Here is a 21,756-nt window from a genome sequence, read left to right as displayed (position 1 = left end):
TAGGACCCTCTCACTCTACTTGCAATTCAGGGTTTTTTCTTTGGACACCATTTACTCTGGTTACATAGAATGTATGTGCCTTGATGCTGTCCAAAAGGTCAGTTGTTTGTTTGGTCCTTTGTATCTCCACTTGGTTCTGGAATGTAGTAGGTATGCATTTGTAGTGGAATTTTGAGTTTAGTTTTCTCCAGAAGTTTTGTCTGCACAGGTCAAACATGAGAAAAAATGATGAAAAAACAAGTATTAATTTTAAGTCTGATGCACCTGTTTTAAACAAAATACTTCAGTAGATACAGCTGGCTCTACAGTAATATATATTTTATGAACAGTGGTTTACTTCCTGCCTTCTTACACCACTTCAATGAAAACTTTTCCTGTATTAATAATAGTAGGTTTAGGTTTCTCAGCCTTGGTTTCTAATCTCCACCATGCCATTTATGAAATTCAGGATCAGGAGACAAAAAGAATGCAAGTGGAATGGGACTGTGTATAAATTGATCTGTATTGGAAATCTCATCCCATTTTGTTATATACTTTTTTTTCCAAGTAAAATAATTATATTTGTATAGGTATAGGTATAGATATAGATTAGATGCTACATTACAGAGCCACAAGGGTTCCTGATCTTGTTAACATGATGGTTGTCATAGTTTGTTTTGTTTTGCATGAGCAAGAGCTCATTACTGAGAACCCTTGTCATTCACATCAGATTGTATCTTCTTAATGGAGCATTTCTGAAATGAATGGCAGGACATATAAATTTCAATTCCAACTGTACTTTGGAGTCTGGCTTCCACTGAAATCAATCTCACTTCAGGACAAAAAAAAGCTTTACAGCTTGGGTTTTTACTACCATGCCGTAGTTTCTTGTTCAATGTACTTTTAAGAAAGCCCAAAAGTGATTTTCACTTTCAAAAGTGATTCTCCACTTGGTTCAGGAACGTAGTGGGTATGCACTTGTCTTTTGTTGTAGAATTTTGAGGGTTTTTTTCATGTTCAGGCATGATTTCAGCTGGTCTTCTTGGCCACCTTCTATAACAGGTTACTTGTACACTTCCTGGACTCAAAAGATGCTGTAGTTCTTGCTAATCCTTGCAGTGCAGTTGGATGCCATGATGCAAACATACAAGTGATATCCTGTCTCAGTTAGCCAGAAAGTGTATAGTTGTATAGTTTGCAGTGCATAAGAGGTGAACTAAAACTAAGTGTCACTACTGGGAGGGTAATGGCAGTACTGCTTTTGCAGTAGTCTCCTGCCAGGCAATCCATAGAGTGGATGGTCTGGAGGGAATCACTTAGCCTCCAAGCTAGAGCTAAGATGCCAGATAAGCAGTAGCCTGTAAAAAGTGTTTAACAGAAAAGAGAAAATTCGTGGGAAAGATTAAAATAATTTACCCTTCAATATTGTACCATCATAAATCCCATTGTCAGTATCTGTCGCCCAAGTACCTGACAAACTTCTGTTTCTATCCTCCCACAAAAGCTTCCATCATACGTAAAGCTGCATACTTTTCATGGTTTTATAACAAACTGGAAGTGAGTAACAGCGTGATATCAAAGGAAATAAAACTCCAGTTGCTATTGCTGCTGGGGTTGCCTTCTGAATGTGGCTTATACAATATTTCATCTGTGCTGACACCTTTCACTCTCAATTATTTGGCTGCTGTCAAAACAAATCAATCATATTATAGCACTGTGTCTTATGTTACCATTCCACTGAAAGTTAGCTGCATTAGCTTTGAAATATATGTAAGTATAAAATTTATCTGTATTTTTTATTTAATACAACTTTCTCCCTTGTGAGTTATCTTACAAACACAGGAAACAAATTATCTGATGCTGAACATTGAATATATATAAAATCACAAAAAAAATTAAAATAATGGCACTCATAGGAACATAAATGCATAAAGGCACACTTAATAGGTCTTACACTTAGAACCAATTATATTATTTTGAGAAATCGAGAAAATAGTATACATTTTTAATTTTGTTTACAACTGGCCAAGGTGCTCATATTAGATAAATGTAACATGAACAACCACTCTTGCTAAAGCAGACTGTTTCAAATATTCAAAGAACTGATTTAGTTACCAGTAAAATTAAAGGTGTGTGGTTAGGGAACTGGATGTTTTTTAAAGATGCTGCAGTGCTGGGGTGGGTGGGGAGAAGGCGGAACCACAGTCTTCCCTTACAATTCACAAGCACTGCTTTGGGACAAGAAAAGCTAGAATTTTGAATAGAGAATCTGAAAGTGATTGCTCATATTCAGATGCTAGACTTAACAGTTTTCAGAAAACAGGTTCAAAATTTGTTCTTGAGAGGTTTTATCCTTTTAAAAATAAGAAAGATAAAAGAAACAACTTTCAAGGTGCCAATAAGTGAATTTCTTTAAAATGTTTTACTCTCGTTTCTTTGCTTTTTAGACAGGATTCATGTCCTGTTACAACTATATCTTCTAAAATACAGAAGCCAAATATAACAGTAAAATTACAACAGTTTTATCACCCCTTCTTCAGTTATTACTGCTGATGCAATAGGAAATCAGCTACACAACACAGAATACATTCAGGAATACTTGGGTTGTAAATAGCTTAAGAAACCAAGCTGAAACATAAAGGATGGACAGAGCCAGCTCTGGATGAGGAAAGGCACAAGAGACTGAAATGGGATCTGAGAAACAGAAAGTAAAAGACACTGTAAATCTGAAGCATCAACGCTTACTTGAATAGAATAAATCATTGGAAATTATTTATTCTATTCTTTATGATGAAGATTTATTTTTAACATTGCATAATTTATCATATTAAAACAAACCTAAGTTAAAAAAGAGTCTCTAAGCTATGTCATGTCTATAGATGATTAAGTTTAAAAGGAATATTTCGGTAAAAACAAACAAAAAACCAAAAACTAAACCAACCAACCAATAAAAAACCAAACAAACAACAAAAAATCAAGTATAGCAGGCAATCATCAAAGAGCCTGTATAGTGCTGGAGCTTATTGACCTTGGTGGAAAACTCCAGTTCTTCTATGAGCTGGAAAACATGGCTGTAGGTCCAAAACATAAGGAAAATTCACCTTATTTTTACAGTTACAAAAAGAGCCTGGAGTCTTTTATGTCTATGGACCAGAACAAGACTTAGGAGTTTAGAACATTTAGATCTAACTCTAAATGTAAGTTATGAATGTTAGTTCCTCTGTGTGAGGAACTCCAGGCATCCAACAGTAGTGATTTAAGCCACTTTGTTGGAAAGCATAACCACTAACGGTCCACGCATTTGTTTACACGTGGGGAGACTTGCAAAAAATGTGCTTGAATTGTCTTCCATCATATGGAACACCCGGACTAAAGTGCAGAGCAAGAATACAGGTCTCAGGTCTGTGCTCTCTGTTACATCTGTCAGAGTAATAAGTTTGCAAAGATGGAACGTGCAAGGAATAAAAGCAGCTTCCGGAAAATGAAGCGGAGGCCTGAAGATTTGCATGAGTACAACTTTCTACCCAAAGGGCATAAGTTTGCATAGAGGTCTGGGGACAAGAAAACTGGAGGAAGTTTCACTTTTATTATTTCTGATATTAGCAGGCGGATTCTGTCCCCATTTATGAGGCAATCTCAGTGGGAGATATATTTCTTCTCAAAAAAATTTTTTTAAAAATAGAAATGCCTTAAAATGTTTTAAGATGTATGAACTTTAAGATTTTAATGAGAAAGTCATAAGATACCTTCAGAACTTTCCATGACAAAAAAGAATAGGAGGTCTCCATTAAGAGGAAATGTATGGTTCTGTGGTACAGAACAACATAGACATTAAAGGAATTTCATTTTTAAAAATTGGCTCTCAGGCATTTAATTTGTATGTTCCATGCATTCAAAGCTCACACTACCTAGTTGGTCAATAAAGACTTTGTTGTTTTTATGAGTCCCTAAGTATATATCTTGATTAGAATCTCACTGGTGAATCAGGAACACAAATCTCTGTCCAGGGAGTTTTTAAAACATGAATCATAGGGATTTTATTAATACAAAACCATGGAAAAACAAAGGAAATTAAACCACAAATACTATAAATGTCTGACTTAAATCCACTAAGGCAAGGAAATTAAGAGTGAAGGCTGCAAATCCATCCAGGTAATCTTTCTACAACTCTCTCTATTGAAGTAGAGAGTCTTGGACCAGCATGAGAATCATATGTGCATATACCATATAGATGTATCCATCTGTTTTTATGTGATCTAAAAGTACCTACCTATTTGCATGTGATCCACTGTTGCATGTAGTACAATTTGCAAAAATGCAGAGGTGAAGAACAGAGTGACAAACACTAGATAGGTTTTTCACTAGCATTTGAAATTTCTTGGCTTTTGTAGGATTACAGTAAATTGAGTGCTTCACATTATTGGAATGAGTTTTCTCTACATTAATTTAAATCGTCACTGTCTAAATTCAAGAAGAAGATTAAAGGCTTCTCAAAACAGGTGCAAAGATATACTTTAAACACAGCATTAAAATGCACTCATATTCTTGTTGATGGAAATTTCATTTATAATCCTGCACACAGAATATTCCATTCAGGAGTAGTATCAGTCTGAGTCAGGGCTCAATAAAGGTCTACACTCCCCAGAATGACCAAGCCTCGCATACCAATCATGCCACAACTCCTAGCTTAGTGGTCATGCCTGCCAAAGGATAGCTAACCAATAGGTTTTTGGTGGAAACTTTGGGGAAGATGGGGAGGTGGAGACTACTTCCATCTTTCCCATCTGCTTCTTGGCATAAAAGTCTGTAAATCTAGAATTTTTCAGTACATGGCTTGCAATGTTTAAGTAGGTGTGAACACTTTCATTTCAGAATTTGATCTACATCACATCATTACTTCTCACCAATGTTCCATAACCATCAGTAGCAAAATAAAAAAAGGCATGTCTGTGGTCTGTTTTGGGAGGAGGTCAACAGAGCACACAGGCATTAAGACTACTGCATTTTAATGCCTCTAGTGGTAGGTCTTTAACTTATGGGGCAGAGAAACCAAACAATAAATAGGTAACACTCTGGGACTGATCAATAAACACTAGTAACTAATAAAGACCTGAACCTTTCACATTCCCTCTGTGAAGGCAGCAATTTGCCACTGAACAAGATGAGCAATTAACATGGGGCCAATGCATTTGCACAGGAAAAGCCGTGTATAATGGGAAAAAAAAACCCAAACAAAGAAATAAATAGCCAGTAAGATTCCCGCTATACTACCTTCAGAAAAGGAGATTTTGCCCTTTCTTCCAAAAGCAAATGTTAGGCCTTCTAAAAAAGTGTATTTCCTGGGAGACCCAACAGAGACAGCTCATCCCATCTTCAGGGATCTCTGCATATTAGTTCAGTTATCCTACAACAGTTTGAATGGGATACAGCTGATAGCCTGAGGAAACCCGCTGTAGCAGCTGCTAATCCACAGACCCTCTGTGCATGCCACAGTGTGCTTAGGGATGCTCACATCTCTCTTATTTCTTTCCATGTACTAAGCTAGGGAGGTTTTTCTTGAGGGTTGGCTATCCCCTTCTTTGTGTAAGTGAGCCCTTCACAGTGACTGCATTTAGTGCAGCATTTGTACAGTGATAGGGGAGGTATATTTGGGTTGAGGACTTCACAGAAATTGCTATGAGTGCAGCATTTCTTCTTGGTTGTCGTCATTCTTGTTCTGGGTATTTTAGTATACTGCAAAAGTACCTGGGAATAAACTATTCCTCTAAGTGAAACATCATTTTGATTATTACTGACATTGGTGCTCATTAAAATACATAAGTGAAACACTGCCTTTCTGTAGACTCTGAAAGCTATTTCATGTTACTTGAAGGGGCATACAAATGAATAGGGACTGCATCACTTTAGTTAAAAGGGAAAAATGTTCTAAGAAACTGGAATTTGGACCCTAGCTCAGTAAGCAATTGAGGTTTGTAGTTTACTTCTTTTCTGTCTCTTTTTTGTTTTTCGTCTCTCTCTGATTTCTGATTTTTAAAGTGTGTGTACTTGGAGGAATGGAGACAGAGCATGTTTACTTTATTGTACATTTTTTGTACAATTAATAATACAAATCTCTGTTCAGAGGAAGCAAGATCTAATAAATGTAAACAATAGAGTTTTTTCTTTTTGTTACTATTGTCTTTACCTAACATTCTTTTTGACTGATCTCCATATGAAAAAAGCCTTCTTATTTTTTTTTCCATTATCTGTGTCAACTGTAACTCATATCAGTGCATCTTAATGGCTTCCTCCTATTTCTCAAGTTGTTTAATACATTTCCCCTTCCCTTGTACTGCTGCTAAAATATGACCTGCTGCTGTTTAAATAATATAATTTAATGATTTCACATTTTCAGCTATGCAAGACTTCCTTTCAGCACTGAAGCCTTTCACTACTGATTTAGAGAGATAGTTTGTTCTCATTTCTTTCATGACTCAAGACTGAGAAAGGTTGACTTGTAAATAAATTATTGACATCCACTTAAGGAGCAGTACAATGGGTAGTGGAAATAAAATACACTAAGTTTCAGTGCCATGAGGTTACAGTCTCCAGCTTGTTGATTTCTTTCAAGGTTCCAGTATCATTCTCTCTCTGTGTTGGCACATATATTGAAAACACTGGTGTGCCATTGCTATGTGATGAAATATATTTGGACCTGCCCTTTGCAAAGAGACTCGTAGACTGCTATTCAGGGTGAGTGAGTGTCCAACAGTGAGCTGACAGAACACACTGTCATTTTCTAATTTCAAACACATGTGCTATACTAAAAAAACAGGTAAAATATGTTAACTTTTTTTTTTCTAAAACTGCTTTGGTTGTCATGGAAAAAGAGACTAAAAAGAGAAGACAGCTGTTAACAACTCCCCAGACTGGAATGCCTTCCCATTTTTCAGGTATTTCAACAGGAAATTCACAGGGTTAAAATAACATAAAGAAAACAAGTCAGAACAAACTCAGCCCCCCAACCAAAAGGTTTCTTATTCAGCTATAGAGAAATATTACATTGAGACATAAAAATCAGATGGGCTTAAAGACAGAATGTCTTTTCATGACTATCAACTCTCAGGCATTAGTGAATACTCTGAGATTAAGCAACCACTAGTCTCTTGGAGAGTCTCTTGAGAAGGATAACTACATTTTTTTTTTAAAAAAAAACCCACAGTCCTCCCAAAACCAAAAGAAATCTAGCAAAAGAGATGCAAAACTTGAAACTGTTTAGCCCATAGAAAAGTTTCCTGAAGGCAGGAAGATGAGTACTAACAACCACCAGTCTGGATTATTAAGAGGGAGGCTGTTAGAATACTTTCTGCTTTAAGTCAATAAAGATAGGCCAAGAAGCAATGGACTAAGAGCAGAAGACAAGAAACACACTCTCTTGTAGGGTACCTGTCTCACCATTGTTATTGTTACACCTGCAAAATTTTAGGAAAACATAGCTATGTTCCACCTGTATTTCTAAGAAATGGTGAGGGAAATTGGGACTTCTTTCATGGATAGTTTTAAAACTTTTATCTGCAGCCTTTTTAGTGGATTACACTAAAAAGTTATTGTTGCTGATTTTACTTCAAAGATTTTTCTTCAAAGAACTGTCTGTAGAAAGTCAAAATTCCACAGGTGTTATGTTCAGGGATTTTTGTTTTCACTAAGGTAGGTAGCTTTATTCTGCCACCCTCTTCCATCTCAGTAAATTGTATTATTTGCACATTAGTTGTGCATATGAAATTTGCTTACTTGAAGCCAGAGAAAACATGTTTTCCTAAGTTTCACAACAAGAATTCACACATTCACCTCCATTCCTTCTGTTTGCATACCTTTGATGTATTTGCTCAGGGAACAAACATGGTATAGCAGTGTATATGGCAAATGACAGGGTGTAATGAATAGAAAATAATCATGTATGAAGAAAAGACATTTTGGAAGAGGTTTGGTCTAAATCTCTTTTCTCTTACAGCAGTGAAATTCCTGTCAACTTAGTGGTGGATCAGGACCATACAGCAACTGAACAATTTAACACAAACACATTCGGGGGAAAAATATTTTTTAGAGGTAACTGGCAAGTGATAAATAGGCAATATCACTAAGTTATACTGTGTGAGCAAACATTAATTGCTCATTTTAAAAAAAACTCATTTTCTCATTTTATGTACTTAACGTATCTCCTCTTTGATTCCTGAGTTCTCTTTTTCAAACAACAATTTTCATTGTCTTATCTAGGCACTTTGCGGTCTCATCACCCTGAACCAGACCTGAAAGTTCCTGAGAAGAAAATAACTTAAACATATTTGTGGAGCACAAAAAAGATAGTGGAATTACTCCCTTTATCAATATACAGTATGAATTCAAGTACTCTGTCAGACCAGAACTTTTCTGAGTTCAAACATTATTCAAAAAGTTTTCAGGGTGTCTTTTGAGTTACCCAGCTGAGGTAGTTTGCAAGAGAGTTTTAGAAGTTTACTTACAAGAGAAGAAATATAGGAGAAGACCCAGCTCACAGGAACTGTGGACATCTATGCTTGACCTTACTGAAAATTCAGGGACAGCAGAAGTGACAACAGGAGTATTAAGACAGGTTGCAAAACAGCAGGAAAACATGTCCTTTTATTATCTAAGCTGATCATGCTACAGTGAGGTTAAGAGATGGAAGCTGATGATTACAGTCTGATTTCACCAAGAGAGTAGGAATTACCAAACTGTGTTCAAGCATGGGCTTTTATGAGCATATCTGTAAAAATATCTACAAACCAGAATGCAAATTCTATGATTATTTTCAAACAAACACAAAAAAACCCCCCAGGGACCAGAAGTCAGTCAGGTTCAATGCAATTGATGATACCACACAATACTCTCACCTGATTCCTACCTTCATTCATGCATGCATTGGACAGTGGGCTACAGAGCAAGCAATGGCAATTTATAGCTGTGATTCAGGATGGTAGGAGCTATCATGACCAGGTTACTTTGCTGCCTTGTGTATCAATTTCACTTCCAAAAACTCAGGGCAGGCAGTAGCACTTGCTTAGAAGATCAGGAAGGAAGGGTAGAGAAGACAACAAACAGCAACACAACTAAATAAATTCATGAGATGTTCACTGTTTCTTTCAGATACATTATAGAAGGTGTGACTGTTTTCATAGACAGGGAACTGAACCTGCTGCTCCAGCAAGTCCCTATTTGATCCCAGGTTCCTATCTACCAGTAAAGATTATAAAGGAAACCTTTTCATCTCGTAAGGTCATTGCTTGCAAAATTTATTTGGCAGCAAAGTTAAGTCTTTTAGCTAGCAATTAGACATCCATGGCTAAACTAAAGAGCAAAGGTTGCCTGGCTGAGTCCCTACCCTCCAGCTTTGCAACACAGGGTGAATAAATGACGTAAGAACTGGACAAGCTTATGTTTATTTATAATACTACATACCCAGCAACTCTAACCTGGAGCACTCCAGAGTGGAAGGATACATTTTTATAATGCCTGTTTCTTCATTAAGATTTCATCATCCACCTACGCTAAAAAGCTACTTCTTCTTCACTTTGTTATATCTGCTTTTACCCACTCCTGTTCTTGCATTATTTTTTTAATCTCCCGTTCCTTCTTTACATGCACTCTCAAATTTTAAACAAGCAAAATTTGTGCATTAGTGTGTCCTTTTCATCTATCATTTATGAATGACAGGTTCTTTGGTGCAGCTTAATGGTATGAGAGAGACATTATTTTAAACATTAAAGTGAAAACCATTTACAGCTATGATAAGAGAGGTCTGTTGACATTAAACTTTAAAACATGCACAAGGTGAAGGCAAGTAGTTGCTCCAACAGGTGAGAGTACTATGCATGCACTTTGTAAGGGAGTTTGTTCAACACAAGAGCTGTCTCTTTGTTTTCTCTGTTTGACAGCCTATAGGATCTGGTGCTTCAAACAGTGCATCTGGTAATCAGCAGCCACCAGAGTTTGACAAGTAAAAGATATTTAGGGCAGAGAGCAGAAGATTAATTTTTTTAAAAATTACCCTTTTTTGGAGGAAAATATTTCATACCATTTACACTGGAAAGAAATAACAATAAATAAATAAATAAATAAATAAATAAATCTAAAAAGTTAAAGCTTTTTTTTTTTACACTTCCTGCTCACACCTTTATCACTTTCACACTGGACTATCATTTCCTTTACTGTCCTCTTCCATCGAAACTGTACAATTATGTAGTAAGATATTGGTTAACACTTATCTTGCTAAATTTTTTGTTTTGTTCAGCAGCAACTGCATTCTGAGGAGCATCAGGATAGTTAGAAATAATAAATAAATACATTTGTATTATATATCATATGTACTTGGATTGAGTACTGTTCCTAACAGTGTTAGACACGTTGACTGAACAGGGAAGAAAAGGAATCTTATAGAACAGCTTTCAGTCTGATTTTAGACAACAGGGAAAATGTAGCAGATCCCTCAGGGTAGAACCATTGCAGACACGGAACAGCTCAGACAATAGAGAGGATACATACAGAGATTAACTTTTCCCTAGTTACTTTGGTATGCAACTCTCTCAACAACTTGAAAGAGCATGGTAGAACCTTATTGATAAAGCAGACCTCCCACAACAAGAACGAAAACATATCTGGGGCATGGATGACAGATGAGAAAACTGATTCTATTGTAAAATTAAAAAAAAAATATTTTCATGCAATACTGTATTTTTAGTTGCCTATTCATACAGCTGCTTTAATCAGCAGTGGTGAAACAAGTTGTGTGTTGCGGTCAGCTTGCTTGGAGGGAAGGGATATTGGCACCCAGAGGGACCTTGACAGGTTTGAGATGTGGCAAATCTCATGAAGTTCAACAAAGCAAAGCACAAGGTCCTACACCTGGGTCACTGCAACCCCAGACACACCAATGGGTTGGGCAAAGAAGTGGAGAGCAGGCATGCTAAGAAAGACCTGGGGGTGACAGGTGATGAAAAACTCCACATGAGCCAGATGTGTGTGCTCACAGCCGAGAAAACCAATTGGATCCTGGGCTGCATCACAAGCAATGTAGCCAGAGGGTCAAAGAGGGTGATTCTGCCCCTCTACTCTGCTCACATGATCCCCCTTGGAGTACTGTGCACAGTTCTGGTGTCCCCAACATAAGAAAGATATGGAACTGTTGGAGCAAGTCCAGAAGAGGGCCATGAAGTTTGTAAGAGAACTGAAGCACCTCCCCTATGAACACAGGCTGACAAAATGGGGGCTTTCTGGAGAAGATCACAGGGAGACCTTACGGCAAACTTCCAGTATCTGAAGAGGTTCTACAGCAAAGCTGGAGAGGGATTCCTCATCAGGAACTGTAGTGATAGGACAAGCAATAATAGGTACAAATTGCAAGAGGGAAGATTTAGATTAGATATTTGTAAGAAATTTTTCACTGTGGGGGTGATAAGACAGTGGAAAAGGTTTCCAGGGAGGTTGCCTCAACCTTGACAGGCTAGATAAGACATTGAGCAACCTGGTGTAGGGGGAGGTGTCTCAGCCCATGGCAGGTGGGGTTGGGATTAGATGATATTTTAAATCCATTAATATCCTTTAATATTAATATTATTAATAAAATAATAATTAATAATATAAATAAATCCCTTAATAGTCCATGATTCTATTATTCTATGGTTTGACATTTCAAAGCGATCTGTGAGTAGGGAACATTGATCACTCATGACAGAAAAACAACTCATTCAAGTGGTTTCCGTTCCTGATCCATAGAATGTAAGACCCAACCTCCAATAAAGTTTTTATAAAAAGGCAATTAGCCCTTAAGTATCTCTCAGGCATTCAAAAACAGTTCAGGTATTGCTTTTCAATATTCATGGAGAGCAACATTTAACTTGAAAAAAGATCACTCAGTTTAAAAGGAAGAGATGGCATAAAACGGGTGAAAGAACCTGTTAGAAAAATTACTAACATGACTTACCTTGTAGATTTTGCAATGGCAAAGTCATGATGCCTCCTGCTGCAGCTGCTGCTACCAGTCCTTGGATGTTGGTGAGATTTGCTGTAGGTAGAGTTAGGACGAGTCCTTGTTGGCCCCCCAGCTGCCCAGCCATGTTGAAAGGAATAAGGATTGGCTGATTCAGGGCTGGAGTGCCTCCTGGCATCACCCCCGCTACTGCTGAGGCTAACTGTTGGGCTGTCAGTAGCGGCTGTAAGAAACCACAGACACAAACCTATTTTACTGTGTATAGCTCAGTATTACACACTTACAACCCTTCTGGCTTGAGATGTTTTCGTGTTTCATTACAGACATGCACTGCTTCCAGTATCTCAAAGCGTACATTTTAACCAACACAGAAAGGTTTGACAAACAAGTCTGAAACTGTAAGCCTCAGTCAAACAGCATAGTAGCAATCCCAGCTGAATCTAGACTGGAAAATTCATTACATATACACAAAAGCTAATTTATTAGCAAAAGACCTAACTCAACTTAGTCTAAAGTAGCTAAATGCCAATGTTTGCCAAAAATTCTTGCTTGTTTCCTGATTGTTAACAGCAGAAAACACCACGGTGACAACTACTAGAAGCTTCATGGACAAGGTCTCTTCTGGGAAGTGGAAGAATATTGAGTATCTTCTTAGAGTATAGCTGAACTTGGATAAAATTGTGAAGTGAGATGGGAAATATTTTAAAATCTTACGAAGTGCTATACTATGTCTACACTCTGCTCTAAAGAAAACAGATATCTGGCATAAAAGATAATGAAATATCTTTACTAATACAGGAGCTCTGTGTGACAGACATAACGGTCAGAGACAATAATTCTGCATTAAAATTGCACAAGTTTTTTAATATTAAGTTATTATATTAATTTCAGAAGTAATTTACATAAGAAATTAAAATATTTTAACTTCCTTAATATGTAAAACTTCTTAGGTTTTATTTTAGAAAAGCATACAAAATCTGATCTTGCCAAACTTGACTTTTAAAATGTACACAATATATGTTCCTTTATTGTAACACTGAATGCAGCCAAGGAGAATCACATTTTCTACATTACACAGATCAAAGATGATCAATCACCATTATTTATTTTTCATCAAATTGCACATCTTGATTAGTTAAAAGGAAAGATACTGACCTGAGGCGCAACAGGGAATGCAGGATGGGACTGACTGGGTTGATGCTGGTCTGCTGGGCTCGTATCAGGCAGCACTGTGTTTCCTCTGGCCTCTGAAATCCAGAGAACAGATTGACTTTAATATCAAGCCTGGGGACTACCACATTACCTTCTACTCTGATGTCACATTACATGAAGCTGAAAATGATATGTTAAAGTCCTTTATCAATAACTCAAACACTCAAATAGCTTACCAGCTGCATAAATTATGCTAACGTTCATTCAGACCAGCCAACTCATTCAAAGAGTTACAGAAATCTGACAGCAGTGAAATTGAAGCTATCATCAACCCAGCTAATGTGGGTTGCATTATACATCAATTTACATACAGTATATGAGCACTCTGTGCGTGTGGGAACTGCATTTTTTTACACTTAGGTGAGCATCAGCCATTGCAATTTCTGAAAGCGAAAATTATCTGAAAACCAATCAAGTCACATCTCCTTTCTATCTTAATAAAGTATTTTCTTTTGTCAGTTACTGGTAAAGGCTCAATAATGCACAATAAAAATGCACTATGAAAACTGAAAACTGGTATGCTTCCATATGACAGCTTGTTTTTTAAATTGCATGTGGAAGATGAGCAAAATTCTGTGAAACCAAGGATTTCCAGCATTTCTTGACATAATCAATATCCAACAATCGAACGATATGCTGGGCACTAATGACTTGCTAAGCATAGAACATAGTCCAGCCCTATTAGATTTTGCTGAAGTCTGCAATACAGATTTGAAAGGGAGGAAGAAAAACAAAAACATTCTATCAGTTGTAAGAAAGTACCACAATGTTTTCAAAAGTACATCCCAGTCTTCCATTTCCTCTGAGTGAAGGGCTCAACTGATTCCCAGTTTTTCAGTGTTGATGGCATGATCGGCCCACATTGATTTTCTGAGGTTGTAAGAAAGACAGCAAGTATCAAATGAAGCTGCAAGAGTACTGTGGTCTCTTATAAAGAAAATTGTGGCAATGGCACCAGGTGTCCTGGTTGGTGTGATATCTCCTGTTTTGTTATTTTTTTCCTGATGAGTGGTTGAAATTCCATTCTAAGTAAACCTTAACAAGAGGCCCTTTTCTAATGTTTTTCCTGTGAATAGCAAGATAATTAAGAAACAGTTTCTTGGCACACCCTTGTGTTGTAAGGAAAAAGGATATGATTCTGTCATAAATTTTAAAGAGGGTATTATCAGCTCATTTAAAACAAATTCTTTTATATATTCTCCAAGGGGAACAACTTATAAATAATAGAAATGTGGGAAAAAAACCACCTTCACCACATTAAGGTTCAAATAAAATTGACTGTTACATATTATTCAATTGACTTCCATCACTACAGCAAGTTGTCAATCATAACAGCATTTTAGAATTAGATTAAACAATAAATGTGCAGAGTTATTACACAGAAATCTGAAAATCTGATTAATTTGTAATATCTTTGTGCAGTCTCAAACAGTCAGAAATGGACATTGCTCTGGGAATACTTACAAATGGTCTATCGAAATATCTGATTTGGAACTAATAAAAATATACAAACTTGCTGACATTTTATGAAGTGGATTCTACAGAAATATGTTTGCCATTTTAATGACCATTGTCATTTAATAATGAGACTAAGCTGACCTACTGTAATCAGTGAAGATTCCAACAATTGCCTAGTAACATGCAAAAAGAGATGCAGTCACTACATTTTTTATCTGCAATTTACTCATTCAAGTCAAATGAAAAGAGAAAAATGTAACTAGATACACAAGATTCAGTGAAAACTCTTTCTTTCAAATGCATAGCAATCATAGTGCTGATGCCATGTCTAAGACCAAAGACAGAGTTTTCCCAGTATGATTTCCTCCTATACAAAATAAAGCACTATGTTACTAAACATAATTTTTCCTTTGGTAATTTTTGCATACTGTTATGGTCTTTTTTTTTAATCTTCAGAGCTGTATGTATAAAGTGATATTAGATCAAAGGCTCAATACCAATGAAGATATCACTCCTCATTAAGATCAAATCTTATAAATCAATTTTGTTTATTTCACTTTAAGGGCTGTGAATTTTGTTATTGTGTGTGATTTAACAAATATTAAAACAGGCTCTTGATAATCTGTCATATCATTAAATCATTCTATGAAATCTTTGGGAAAAGAACAAAACTAAAGTCATTAGAATTAGATTTTATTGCAATTTTTATATGTTGAGATCTCAGAAAATATGTAAGAAGTTCTGAGATAATATGCCTGTCTTACTATCCTTTTTTCCATGGTGCCCATCCAAAGAACCACTGATTTCCATTATCTGTACCATAAGGATTTTTCAATATTTGATCACACAATCTTTATGTAACACAAGTTGGTTATACCAGACCATCAAGCCAAAATTAAGTACACTGCTTTCCTTTTTCATTGTACTAATTGGAATCACTTAGGATTACATTCCTGTCACACAGATAGTCACAACAGATGATTCTTTTCTTTTTTAACTTCAGTAAATTTTTATTTCAGTTTTGGTTTTGGTTTTTTTTTTTTCAGTGCTCAAATGCTCTGCTGGCTGCTTCTAATTTAGTTCCCATAGGATGCAGTCCTCTCAGGAAAACAGCACACATTTTCATGTGGTCTTACATGGCATCCTATATGAAATTATCAATCCTGTACTCTCTGGCTGAAATTCTCAGATCTCTCCTGCCCCTTCTAATCTGCTATAACAGACACTCAAGAGTCAAGAAAATGTACAAGAAAATCTGCCTGCTGGGCTGGCACTAAATACAGTCAAGCAAGAATTTCAGGGTTAAGGTCTATTGCATCACACAGTGACAGCATCTTTTCCTTGCTGTATGCTGCATTCACTGACAACACTCTGAAGAAGGCAAGGCAGAGCACCAAAACATTGCTAGAAGGCTACTTTTTATTTTCTGCCTTATAATAATATATTGCTGACTGGGGCGATTCCCCTGATTTCAGAGGAATCAGGGAGCTCTGTCTATTTCTGATTTCTCTGCTATTGCTGCTTCAGAGATTCATTGCCACGAATTTGGAAAAATGCCTTCATTAAGACCAACTGCCCTAAACTGATAGCACACAATCCCCTCCACTGTTTCTTGCTGCTGTTTTACTGAGTTTGTTTGGGTACTGATTAGTTCCAGATACTGGAACGACCTCTGCAGGTAAATTATTCCCTTGTCCGAATTCTAGCCCTCACCAATAAAAACGGACTGTGAAAATCTAGCCTAGATTTTCCACTTGTTCAGATCCAGGCCTCCTGTTACCTGCTGTTAGTTTATTCTCCAAATCTCTCAGCCTCCATCAGTGAGGGATCTGTCAGCAAGGAACCAGGATTTGTAACAATCCCTGTGGAGTTGGGGAGCTACAAAGCAGCACATTCTCTGTTTGCAACTGTGTTTTGCAGAGATTCTACTCTCATTACAACCCCGACTGCTGGTGCACAAGGGGCAAGGGGAAGGCAGTAGCAGGGCCACTATGCTGAAAAGAGAGCCAATTCTCCTTAACACTGTTTGCCCAGGCAGGGTTCTTATAACTAACTGAGTGCTGACAACACAGCCTAAGTCAATGGATTTGCACAATAGTACCATGTGAACAGACAGGAGTGCCACTGCCATAGTACTGCTACAACTGTAGACAAGGCTTTAATATTTAATAAGCAGTATTCATCATATGTGATTCATCATAAATTAATTATAAATTATATAATACATACATTCACCTCTCATCCCACCAAGGTACTGAAAGGGCATGACACAATAAAAAATTGAAGTGCACTGCAAACACTGTAAAATAGCCTTCTTAAAATAAAATATTATTTAAAATAAAGCGAAGTAAAACAAAGGCAACCTTCTTCTCTCCTTATCAAAACAAAACAAAACAAAAATTCCACAAACCTAATTAAAAGCCATGGTGTACAATATCTGGTTTAGAAAAGAGAAAACAAGGGAAACATCAGAAGAAAAAAAGAAATTCCACATCTCAAGGCTACCAAGCTTCATACAAAATTACAGCTACAAATGTACTGGTTATAAAAGACTTTCCACAGCTTTCTTCCATTTTGTTTCTTACACATTTTTAGCTACACAAGAGGTAACTCAGTTTTTAGTGTCTCCCAGTGCCTCGTGAACACAAGAATGCTCCAATCCCCCACTTTAGAACTAAGTGGGGAGAAGAGACTCCAATATGGATTCTCAAATAAGCACAATTCAGCTGATCTCCTCAGCTCTAGATCCACTGTTCAGGAAAGCACGGGTCAAAACACACAACTTCTCTGCGACTCCTTGGCTCTCATCTGGTCTCCAGTGCTCACAAGGAACCTGCAGCTGACTGGAAAATGGTGAAGAACAGCATCACAGGGTAGAGTGCATTAAACTTGTACATCCAGCTCTACCTTTCTGTGCATCTGTGCTTGTGCCTGCTCAAAGGCATGATGCATGCCGGCATCTCTTCTCAAACTCTGCGCCAAAGCTCACTCAAAGCCAATGCTCATACCAAAGCATAGGACTAATCTCAGCAGATAACCTGGATATTGATAACTTCCTCATGGTCTTCCAGCATTAATTCAGTATGTCTCATATTTTTATCAAAACCAGGGAGACGCTGGACCACTTCTCCTTAGCACTCAATGCTTTGAAAAATAAGCTGGATCAAACGCAATAATACTAGATTTTCAGTCATCAAAAAAAATATAAATCCTTCTGAGATTTAAGAAAATATTTCAAATGCATTAACATTAATAAAAGAACACATTTTAAGCAACAGTTCATATTAAATCTTTAGCTACTTCTACAATGCGACATTAAATTACTTGTATTTATCTCTCAGGAATCATAACAATAAGAAATCAAAATCAGACTTTTTTCTTACTCTCTGAGACATATCACATTAAAGATACAGCTCTGAGAATTAAATCATTAAAAATACTACCTGTGAGAAAAAAGTCTTACATTTTTAAAACTAATAAACTAAACAATCCAAGCAAAATATAGCTGCGTTTAGATTATAATCAAGAGGAAAAAAACTTTTAAAGGAAATTAAATAGACTAATTAATAATAATCAAATTGTCAGGTATGGTGTGTGAAAGTCCATCATCTCTGATTAAAGTAATTCAGCTCTTCACTAAATGAAACCTTAACTCTCAGCAATTATACCAAGAGCAATCTTGCCGAGTCAAATTTAATAGCTGAAAGAAAAAGACTCAACTGATAATGAAAAAGCATTCCTCCAAATTCTCTCCAAATAATCTTCATTCTGCCACAAATCACCACATTTTGGCTCCTAATTTCACTATTTTCATTTTCCTGTTGCTTCAGTGTTTGGACACGTCAGGATGAAGTATGCACAAATTACTACATTGTAAAACCTTAGTAATCAGATTGTTACACAAAATTTCATGAACACACCTAAATTTTACAATACTTGCAGGAGACAAAATTGAGATTTTATGCTGATTCCATTTTACATTGGTGTTGTCCCATGGTTATCAGAGGAGATATTCCTTTTACCTCAGTAAAGAAAATCAATCTCATAAATTATATTAGAATCATGATTGTCCCATTGAAAGGTATAAATTTAAGCTTAGACTTTTCATATTTAGTTTGTTAGACAGTTGTCTCCTTCCAGACCGTGCCCAAGATGTGGCACACAATTCACTCCTTTGGACTGTATAAAATTTCCCTAGGTATCAGGCTATCACACAGATGATTGAGCAATTCACCCCTTTCTCCTAACCTGTACTTCAGATTTTAAGTTTTTATTTTTAGGCAGTAATTTCACCCTCACAAAGACACACAGACATGTGTGTAGAATTCTGGATGTGTGCAAAATTACTACTAGCAACTGTTCACTCTGAAACCTAATAAAACTGCAATGTTGATGTTATGATTTTACTGTTCAATCATTTCAGCCCAACATACAAATGCTGTGCATATCTTCTACAATGTTAGATTGTGTCAACTTAGATAGGTCTCATTCCTCATTTTCTCCTACCTACGTGCAAAACCCTTCTGGTTTACCTTTGAAAATGTTTGTAGTGTGATAAGGAAATGGTATATTGATTTACCATATTGACATATATGTCAATGCAATGTCCTATACAGAAGAGCTAAAAATCCTGCATTGACAATTCATTGAATTAGACAGCAGTATGAATAGAGCAGATTTGCTTTACTGAGTGTATCGTTCAGTACCTAAGTAAGTAAAACACCACAGTTTTATGCTTATCTGAAATTGCCTCGCAGTTGCTACTGCAAAGCTACTAAAATCATCTGAAGAGCTCAAAGTCATTCTGCCAGCAGAGTATAGAATGCTGTCTTTGCCTGGTCCCTGGGGATATTTCCTAAAGGATCTTCTCCCAAAAGGCTCACGCAGTAGCTGAAATCACTGTCCTCATTACCCATATGCACAGAGCTTGGTTTGTATTTATGCACCTGCATCCTTCTGGATTAGGACTGATAACATTAAAACTCCATGACTCTTTATAATGAAAATCAGACTATTAAAGTGATTCATGTTACAGAGGACTTCTTCTGGGCAACCACAAGTTATAATTAGCACCTAATAAAAATCTACCACACCAAGACACAAAATCACAAATAACTCAAAATCTCAGTTCTCCCAAGGGCCTTAAATTTTCTTTTTTCCCATCTTTATTTTTGCTCCTCTTTCATTGTCTCATCTTTTCCTTTTTCTCTTTTCTGTAAGTGAGGTTTTTTCTTATTGGTCCCTGTATGAATATTCTTCTACTTCAAATACATCATGTGAGAAAAGAAGTGTTGCTACTGCAGAAAATGTGAAGGGATATAATTGCAAAAGTATGTTCTTTATTCAAAACAGACTCATTCTACTTTTCTTCACCCACTAAGTACAGTGCATAAAAATCCCTTGTTAGTGGTACATTCATTTTTTATGAGTCGGACCCTTCATATCGAGAGTTCTAGTTCTTTGTATACTGTATGCATTAGTACAAATATTAAGGCCACAAAGACCCTATCAGTCTTCTCTGAATTCATACAACATTTCATACTCACTATTTGCTGACAGTGCTGGTGAATGCAATGATGATAAAGGTTACTTCCAGCAGATGGACAGTTGAATGCATTATTATTTCATGTTGGTGAGCTGATCCCTAGCTAAGAAGGGTAGGAGGCTCCTCTACCTTAAATTTTCCTTTCTTTCCATCCCTGAAGTTTACTAATGCCAGAGTGAGCACATTAAAAAACATCTATTTTGGAACGACTGTTACAGTTTGCCATCTTTATAGCTATCTTAGATTTATTAGGATTTTTTACAGTGCTTACCTATGTATATTGGTTTTGTTCCTAATAGGGAAGAGGACAAGCTTTCCATCAAAAGCCCGACTTGCCAACACTCACCCTCCCCACCTGACTTCGGTACCCTTCCCCCAAATAAGCCGGACTATGAATATATCTCATAATGATATATATTGCTGTTTGCCTGGGGAACCCTGCACGGTTACCTAATATGTGTTTGGCTGCTGGCACTACAGTGTACTGAAAGGCAGGCAATGCATGTGGATGATCTCTGGTGCACAGTAATTCAGGGTTCTGAGTGGAAGGAATGTGTAGTATGTCCGACATATTTTGGTATTGACAAGTTACACTGATAGACTAATTTCAACAGAGAGGGCACAGGTAGGTGGCCAGTGACAGAAATTCAGCACACTACTTTGACAAGGACTGGAAAGAAAAAGCTGTAAGGTGAGAAGCAGATGAACCTAGTATTCTACCAGTCCTATGAGAGCCTGTTTAAAAATTCAAATCACCTAGTTTGGTGAGAGACGAACACCCAGTTAAGGAAGGAAGTATTCAATTAAATCTAGTAAAAGCACTTCACAGCAGAGTCAGTGTTCAGCAGAGTGCACCCCATAATATATGATAACTCCTACTGGAGCAATCTGCCAGCAAGTTTGGTAAAGCAACAGTGGTTTATCACTGCTGCTACTGACTTCACTGGTTTTATCCCTGCGATGTCTTTAACAATTTTACACTCTCTGCTGTGGTCTTTACACGGCTCTGTGGGGCAGCTCCATCAATTGTCTCATTACAGGTTGTTCAGCTGTTCAGACTTTATTGAGACTCTTGAAAGAGCTGTCCCATGGAGTGCGACAGTGTATGAGTCCAGTTGAGATCCAGGAGGAAACCTTAACGGTGGCTGCAACTGTCTGTGTAGGAGATCACACTCCTAAATCCAACTACATCACAGAACTGGTAAATCTTCATTATAAATCTATTAAGCTGCACATGTATCTTCAGAATTCCCAGCTGCAAAAGTACAATGGCCTTTCAAAAGCAACTGGTGCCATTTGATATCTGTAGTAAGTTCTCATGATGTGGCTCAGCAGGGTGAGACATTATTTCAAATCAAAGTGTTTGCTGGAAGCTGCACTTATGGTATACATGCCTTTAAATCCCATAAATCCTAAACTGAATTAACTTCCTTCTCTTTATTATTGTCTGAAATTGGTTGTAGTGGCTATCTACAATTTTGCCAGGAGCTTTTGCCACTTTATATTTCTATTTTTAAAGAGCATTCTGTCTTACAACCAGGTCTTGCAAAGTATGTCAAGCCTTACCATCACTAAACCAAGT

At 36.9% G+C, this 21,756-nt stretch overlaps 1 protein-coding gene across 2 annotated transcripts in view; it reads right to left on the bottom strand.

Moving 5' to 3' along the window:
- POU6F2 (POU class 6 homeobox 2) overlaps nucleotides 1–21,756 on the bottom strand; it is a 323,217-nt gene that overhangs the window by 170,254 nt on the left and 131,207 nt on the right. For both annotated transcript variants that reach the window (XM_063405148.1, XM_063405140.1), the window contains 2 exons: nucleotides 13,115–13,206; nucleotides 11,954–12,182 (listed from right to left, as the gene is read on the bottom strand). In XM_063405148.1, coding sequence (XP_063261218.1) covers nucleotides 11,954–12,182; nucleotides 13,115–13,206 — 321 coding nt within the window. The remainder of the gene's footprint in view (nucleotides 1–11,953; nucleotides 12,183–13,114; nucleotides 13,207–21,756) is intronic.

Source organism: Prinia subflava, chromosome 1 (assembly GCF_021018805.1).
Source record: "Prinia subflava isolate CZ2003 ecotype Zambia chromosome 1, Cam_Psub_1.2, whole genome shotgun sequence".
Taxonomy (NCBI): Eukaryota; Metazoa; Chordata; class Aves; order Passeriformes; family Cisticolidae; genus Prinia; species Prinia subflava.
The sequence above is the reverse complement of the archived record's forward strand: the minus strand, read 5'-3'. Positions and strand labels throughout refer to the sequence as shown.